This window comes from Gopherus flavomarginatus, chromosome 1 (genome assembly GCF_025201925.1).
Source record: "Gopherus flavomarginatus isolate rGopFla2 chromosome 1, rGopFla2.mat.asm, whole genome shotgun sequence".
In the NCBI taxonomy this organism is placed as follows: domain Eukaryota; kingdom Metazoa; phylum Chordata; order Testudines; family Testudinidae; genus Gopherus; species Gopherus flavomarginatus.
The window spans coordinates 295917401-295925893 of NC_066617.1; the positions used below are offsets into that span (position 1 = coordinate 295917401).

Below are 8493 nucleotides of genomic sequence, written 5' to 3' on the forward strand. Positions count from 1 at the left end.
TTTTTATCAAACTTGCAGATAGCCTACCAGGTGATTTGCTATATTTAACAAGGATTTTTTTATATTTTTTGATAGCTTCACTCACTTCCTCCACTGTGAAATTGTTGAGAGTATTTTATCCTCTTCGGAGACTTCTGACCATATAATGAAAAGGAAAATTTCACAAAACAAGTTATATCTTTAATGGAATCTAATTTATATTAAAATACTGATTTTTAGGGCCAAATTATGAGAAGAGAGAATGCAGGGAGCTCCTACCATCCTAGTGAAACATCTCAGGAAACAGCAATGATTTTGCTAGATTCTTTGAACTTTAATTTCATTTAGTCTTAGAGCTGGAGCACTCTGGACCTGATCCAACAGCCATTGAAGTCAATGGGAGTGACTACTACTGTTCAGTTTGCTTAAGCATTTCCATAGCAAAAGTCCTTTTTCACTTCGCCATAACCTACTGTAACTTTCAACATTCATATATTAAAATATCCATCTCTTTCTGCCCAAAGGCAAATTGTTTTGGAAAAGGTAAGGTTCCTCTGAGATCTGCACTTGAAGTATGGATTAAACTTCTTTATTTATATGAATAATATAAAGTAACTTTTCCAACCCTACCATTCTTATTCTTGAAGTTTCTGAATATTTCATAAATATATCTGTTAATTGTGTATAAATTACAGTTATCTTTGAATGTCCCATTTTCTGCTCTTTTTCCACATTTTTCAGATCTCTCCAGGAAAGAAATTCTGAACTTTTGAGATTTGAAAATTAATTTACTTTTAAAGTTTACCAAAATCTACAGTAATAGGATATTTAAAAATGTACTAGTATGTTACTTTTGGATGTATTAACATGATTTTTAATAACAGCTTCTATAAACATCAGGATAACCATTCAGTATTTTCATTGCTGAATATATTTTTTATCAAATGAATGTTGCAGAAATTACATTTTCCTTCAAGGGTGGGAGAACATAAGAACATAAGAATGGCCGTACCGGGTCAGACCAAAGGTCCATCTAGCCTAGTATCTGTCTATCAACAGTGGCCAATGCCAAGTGCCCCAGAGGGAGTGAACCTAACAGGCAATGATCAAGTGATCTCTCTCCTGCCATCCATCTCCATCCTCTGACAAACAGGCTAGGGACACCGTTCTTTACCCATCCTGGCTAATAGCCATTTATGGACTTCACCACCATGAATTTATCCAGTTCCCTTTTAAACACTGTTATAGTCCCAGCCTTCATAACCTCAGGTAAGAAGTTCCACAAGTTGACTGTGCGCTGCATGAAGAAGAAATTCCTTTTATTTGTTTTAAACCTGCTGCCTATTAATTTCATTTGGTGACCCCTAGTTCTTGTATTATGGGAATAAGTAAATAACTTTTCCTTATCCACTTTCTCAACATCAATCATGATTATATCTATATATATAAGGTGAGGGGGAGGGGGAGCAATAATGTTTCCACCCCTATAGGCTTCAAAAATTAAACTTGAAAATGAGAAACAAGTATAAATGAATGCACTGATAATCTCCTGAGTCTATAGGCAGTATTATATATATAATATATATATGTGTACGCACTGATATATATGAGTACGCACTGCTCCATTCAATTCAAGTTTTCAGGCCATCTTATGAGATCATGAAATCAAGCAAGATGCTGAAACCCAGGATAAAATACTGGCTGCATTGAGAGTCAATAGCAAAAGTCCCATCACCTTCAACAGAATCATGATTTCATCCTCAATTTAGAAGCAAAACTCTTTGAACTCTTTTTAGATGAACTGTTTGTATTGCAGTATTGCATATATACTGGTTGCAGAGACAGAGATTAGTAATATAGATTTCAGTCAAATGCTGCAGCATAACAACTCATTTAAACAGTCTGATTAATATTCTGTTCTCCTCCTGCTACAGTTTCTTGTGACATAATTATTTCAGTAGTTCTCCTGTTGTAATAGAATTATCCAAGGAAGACAAGACTAAATGGCCTTCTAATACATGATAAAGAAGCCAAATAAAGGGGAAGAGCCCTTCCTCCCACCTCTTTCTCATTTTACCTTTAAACAGTGTTAAGCATAAAAGTGGTTGATTTGCCTGAATAGTTAATGATAAGAGCTTATATCTTAAAATTGAGACCATGTTGTTTATACCTTCTTTCCTGGCAGTCAATTAACAAATTCTGTTTTATATCCATGACCAGTATACGGACTTAGGTTATATTAGTGCACCACAATTTTATAAGCATCTGCAAGAAAAGGAACTACAGATGCTTCCCGGGTTATGCAAACCCAACTCTCACAAATCCACACTTATGGAAAAAGTTCCGTAAGTTCTGTAAGCATCTTCTTCTTCTTCTTTTTGGCATAATTGTTGGGCATATATTTCCTACTTACACAAAATTCGACCTACGCATGGCATTCTGAAACGGAACACTTGCGTAAGTCGGGGAGCATGTGTATGTAGAAACTGAAGTTGATATTGCTAAACAAACACAGTATGTAAATATCAGCTCCCAAAATAGAGAAATATTAATTTTGCTGAACAAATCTAATAGATTAAAAACGCTATTTTAATGCATTTAAAGGTGTATTTCAAAAGAGTTTAAACAATTAAGCATTACATCATTTTAATTTTAATGCAAGTGTGATGTATGATTGAAACAACCATTTATATAATTAATATTGCCACTCTTAGACAATTGCAACAAATCTTGTGCTATGTGTGTCATGTAAAAGTTATAGTCTATTAAATATGATTTTCCTGTTTGTATGCATGTATCATCTTTGTATCTAAAGATATGAATATTGACTATGTACCAGTATTTCAAATGTGTTTGCTTCTGTGGTAACACCCATGAGGTAATTTACATCCAGGATGGCCTGCACATTGTGAATGAACTATTTAGGTTGATGGCCCATTAAGAAACACTTAACCCTTTGTTGCATGCCTGGATGCTCTGCAAGGACGAGGCCCACACACACAGGTGAATTAATTGGCTTTAATGAAGGTTAAGTGACACACCCGCAATGGGAACTCCACGCGTTGCTGCCACTGGCTCGGGGAGTCCAACGTCCGAACAGCTCGGTCAGGTGCGAAGTTCAATGTGCAAGCTCTAGCCCTCAGCAATTATAGCATCATGCTAATAGCATGCAAACTAGCCTTTACATATGCAATAAGGGACTTTCCATCAGCAATGGCCGCCTCCCCTGGCCTCGGGCCAGGGACTTTCTGGAGATAATCTGCAGTTCCCCAAAACACTAAGGCTTCCCACACAGAGCAGTTTCATCCAGTTAAAAGCAGCAGCTGCTAGCAACTTCTGTCTGCTAATAACCTCTCCTTGAGAAAGCGCAAGCCCTGGCCTACACCGTAACAATATCTTCCGGGGTCCCCTACATTCCTCCCCTCGCTTTCTCAAGTGCCCGTAGGCGTTCCGGGGGGTGAGTGGTGTCCGCAAGGACAGGGGGGGCTGCAGGCCGATAATCCCAACTCTCAGAGGCACTCGGAGGCGCCAGGGACCAGGTGGAGTCGGCATGGATTAAACCACAGCACCGACTGCCACTCAAGCGGCTGCACATACACCACAAGCTGCACAAGCCACATCCTGCATACAGACTTAAAATCCCAATAAGACCAATGCACAGGCCCTGAACAAGATGTGCTGCCCAACCACGAAGGGATGTGAGCCAGGACCACAGCCAAGAATCCCCGTCTTGCTGGCCGATGCCTTCTGCTAAGTGACGCAATTCCCGCAACTCCATCGCTATATCAGCTCCAGCATCTGTAACATTAAAGCAACACATATCAGCAAAATCCTTGCATGAATGCCCATGTCGCAATAACAAATAATCAATAGCTAAACGATTCTGCAACATGCCCTGACGTACTTCACCTAATTCTTGTGCAAGTAAAGCCACAACCGTGGAAGTCAAATTAAGAGACTTAGCTACAATGCAGGCAAGGTGGGCAACTGCATGATAGTTATGCGCTACCATGCCTGGAATACTCACTACAGAAAACAATAAAGCTGCCGCTCTCCCCTCCGAGTAGAGGGTTACTTCGGCTTTACAACTAGAATCTAAAGGAATAGTGCTCCGTCGGCAGCGAGCATAATTTGCCTGGGGATGTTGAACCATCAGGGGGGTTACTCGGCCAATGGTGCATGGTCCCCCGTCACTATTGGCAGGAATGTACGTATATGCAACCCGCCCACACAACAAAAACCACCCGGCAGGCAATTTGCAATGCCCCGTAGCAAAAGAAACCTCAATCTTATTCTGACACCTTAACTCCACATTTGTAAGATCTACTTTAGCGCGTGTGGCATTCCGAAAATACACACAGGTGTCCGCTGGAGTAACATTAGCCAGGCGAAAAGGATACATGCTAGCATCACGTACGGCCTTTGCTGTGCATAACATATACAACTCCTTATATGTCATGGGTCTTGGAAAACTTGTATATTGCTTGGTTCGTAGTGCATTCGGGGTAGCACTAACACCAATAAAGCAAGTTTCCATCACTGCCCCCACAGCATGCACCTTGGGGAGACAAAAAGATGTTGCATTAATGGTTGTCTGCGCCAATATCACCCATGTGTTGGCAGGGGGGCTTGCCGCTGGGACCGCCATGCTTCTCACAAGGAGCGCCGTGAAAGTCGCGAGAGCGACGCCATGCGAGGGCCATCGTCCCCTTCCGGTAGTACGACAGCCCAGCCCTCTCCCGTTGCCAGGACTACAGCTGCTTGCGGCTCTTGCTGCGGCAGGGTTCACCATACACTTTCCAGGACGTGCCATTCTGAAGCACTGGAATCACAGCTCACAAGGTCTGTGGGGGGTAAGGGAATAAGGTTACAGAGCGCCTCCCCTCGCTCCCATTGCAGCGTCCCTGCGCCCTCGTTAGTACAAGAAAGCAACGCAAGAGAGCGCTCTGCGCTCAACCCGTATGGGGGGTGGAATCTAAGGCCCTCGCGTACTGGCGAAACACAAAACAGACAGGGGGGCTCACATCCCAGCTGTGCCTGGGCGGCCCAAGGGGTGATCGTTTGTTACACTTGCAAGATGCTGGAACAGACGGCGTAAAGCACTCCTTGTGCTGCATCGAGAACCCCCGGGGTGTGTTTCATTTCTACCCACAGCTGGACCGGAACGTGGGGCGGTGTGGTGAGGCGTTGTAATGGTGTCTGGCCTCCCCCCAAGTGCCGGTTATTTAAGAGCCAAACGGCCTGTTCTAGCACTCCTGCCCAGCCCCGCAGGGTATGGGTGGGTGTGAGACAGCGGATCTGGTCTTTCAGCAATCCATTAAGACGCTCTATAAGGCCACTTGCTGTTGGTGTATAGGGGAGGTGAAAGTGCCAGTCTATTGCCACATCGTCAGCCCAGGTCCTGACTGCTTGGGCTGTAAAATGGGTCCCCTGGTCACTCTGCACAGTCCGGGGGGTCCCATACCGAGAGCACAGCTGCTGCAAGGCTGTCAGTGTGGTCGTTGCTGCTGCGGTGGCACTTGGGTGCGCAAACAGCACCCCAGTATATGTATCTACTGCTGTAAAGACATACTGCCAGCACCGCTCGGGCAGCAAGGGGCCTATGTAGTCCGCCTGCCAATCCTGACAGGGGCCCATAGCACGATGGATATGACCAGCCGGCTCTGGCAAGGCAATAGGCTCTAGCCGGGAACAAATCGGGCAGCCCGCCCGAGCCGTACGGCAGGCCGATAGGAGTAGAGCCGTGCCTTGCCGTAGGGGCGCATACTGTGTAGCCCGAGCTCCCCGGTGGCCCCCCTCCTCGTGGTACCGCTCGGCCAGTTGGACGACTTCCCCTCGGGCCAAGTCGTCCGCGGCTGCATTCCACCGAGCCTCATCAGTTTGGGCTTTGGTGTGGGTGTCGACATGCCGCACGGCCAGGGGGGCCTGTCGGGCGTAGTCGAGAAGTTGCTGCCATAGGCCAGCCCCCCACAGGGGTCGGCCCGCCAATTCCCACCCTTTGGCCTCCCAAGCGGTCCCCAGGCTCGAAGGCCTTTGTACACAACCCAACTGTCCGTATAAAGGTATGACCGGGGCAGGGACTCTGCAATTGCAAGCGTAGCTGCCCGGAGCTCCGCCCACTGACTGGAGCCAGCAGTGCCCCAGGCCATCGCCACCACATCTGCATAGGGGGCATATGCTACCGCTGTCCATTGCCGAGTACCATGAGCGGTGTATGCCGCTGATCCGTCAGTGAACCAGGCATATTCTCGGTCTTCTACGGGCAATTGATCCATGGGGGGTGCCTCTCCCACCGGGGAGGTGGGCACGGGCTCATCCACCGGTGGCAGCTCGTCCGTAAGAGAGGGCACATGCTCAAAGGTAACCGCCCCCAGTAACACAACATGGGGGGTGGAAATGGAGGGCCGGCCGAGCAACATGCGCTGCTGCAAATAGTGCTTCCACTTAAAGTGGGTAGCATTCTGAGCGACCCCGGTCTGAGTCTGGGCAGGGTCCTCCCTCACCCAACGCCCTAGGGGAATGGGCGTGCGGACTACCACGGGCGTAGGGCTCGTAATACGCTCGGTGTCCTGCAACGCCCATACCACTGCCAGGATTTGTTTCTCTAAGGGCGTATAGCCGGGCTCCGCCCCCTTCAGCGCCCGGGACCAGAAGCCAATCGGTTCTTTCTGTTGGCTCCCGACTGCCTGCCAGAGTCCCCAGGAGGCTACGTCTGCCACCGTAGTAACCTCCAACTCAAAGGGGACCCCCGGCTGTGGGGCGTGAAGCCGGGCATGCGTAAGCAGGGCGTCTTTGCATAGCTCAAAGGCGGTCTGATGACTGTGCGTCCACTGCCAGGGCGCGGCCTTGCGCACTAGTGCATGCAGAGGCCGCATCAAAAAGGCCAAGTGGGGAATGAAGGCGCACCAAAATCCCAGTAAGCCAAGGAACGCCTGTAGCTCCTTTTTGGTCTGCGGCGTGGGATAGCTCTGTATTGTTTGTCGTACCTTCTGGGGGATCTGGCGCTCTGGCCCCGCCCACAGGATGCCCAAGAAAACCACAGTCTGGGCCAGTCCTTGTATCTTTTTTGGGTTCACTGCCCAGCCCCTCGCCTACAGGCCCTCCACGGCAGCATGCAGGGCGTCAGCCACTGCCTCGCGGGAGGGGCCAGAGATCATGACATCATCAATATAGTGATAGTGGCGGGTCTGGGGTGGCCACTGAACTTGGGCCAAATCAGCACTGACTAACTGATGGCATATGGTTGGGGAATGCTTCCAACCCTGTGGCAGCACACAGAAGGTGTACTGCTGTGCTTGCCAGGAGAATGCAAACTGTTCCTGGCAGCTCGGGGCGATGGCTATGGAAAAGAAGGCATTAGCCAAATACAATACGGCATGCCATGGCTGGGCCGCGGCCGCGACATGCTCGACCAAAGTAACCATGTCGGGCACTACAGCGGTCAGCGGGGGGGTCACCTTGTTCAATTCCCGGTAGTCTACTGTCATGCGCCACGTCCCGTCGGGCTTCCGCACCGGCCAGATGGGGCTGTTATATGGACTTAAGGTGGGCCGGATTATCTGGGTCTCCAACAATGCGTCAATCGTTTGGGTTATTTCCTCTTCTCCCCCCGGCAGGCGATACTGCTTCTTGGAGACTATGGCTGTTGGGAGGGGCAGCACTACCGGCTCCCAACGCGGGGCACCCCGCAAGATCATCAGTGTCCGTACCTCCCGCACCCGCGCCGCACTTACATACCGGGGGTGACCAAATGCAAACAGGCCATACTGTGTATCCACCAAGCGACCCCGTAGGACGTCGATGCCCAGGATGTATTCCCCGATGGCCACTGCTAGGACCATGGCTTGGAACGGGGGGGCCTTCCCCAGGGTCAAGGTGACCGCGACCTCATATGCCGGGGTCTCGGCCCCTCCCAGACCCCTCACCATCGCAGCCTTGCCCTGGGTCTGTGCGGAATGCAAGATCATGACTTCGGCACTGGTATCCAGAAGGGCCAACACGTGTTGCACTCCTCCCCTCGGCCAGCGGATCCCTAAGGGTACATAGGGGCGTTGGTCCCCTGCCTCCCTCCCGTAAGTGGCTGCTGCCACGCACGGGGCGGAGGACCCGCCACGTCCTCAGTAGGAGCGGGGCAGCTGCCAGTCCGCATGCGGGGCTGAGGGCTCTGCGGGATTGCTCTGCTCCACACTCTTCTCTCCTTCAGGACCCATGCTTCGCTTGGCGGCGGGCAATTGCATCCAGCGTTTATACAAATCAACTGTCGGCTGCCCGTCGATGTCTTCTCGGGGAACTCCCGCCTGTAAAAGATCTGACCACAAGACTCTTCACGGCACTCGTATTTCTCTCTTCTCCAGCCCCTTCCCAGACTGTCCTTTGCTCTGCTGGCCCTTTGTGGCTCGGACGGCCTTAGGCCGAGCCCCGGCCAAGGTGGTCCCCAATTGCATGAGGGTAGCTGCTAAGTCTCCAACCCGCCCATCCGCCGCCATGACTACCACAAGGAGCGAGGGCTTCAGC

General features: G+C 49.4%; 1 protein-coding gene across 1 annotated transcript; it reads right to left on the reverse strand.

Moving 5' to 3' along the window:
• Window positions 1–5660: 5660 nt before the first annotated feature.
• Window positions 5661–7946, reverse strand: LOC127043667 (uncharacterized). Its single transcript, XM_050937674.1, is given in 1 exon segment — window positions 5661–7946. A coding segment is annotated over 1 exon segment (2286 nt).
• Window positions 7947–8493: the final 547 nt, after the last annotated feature.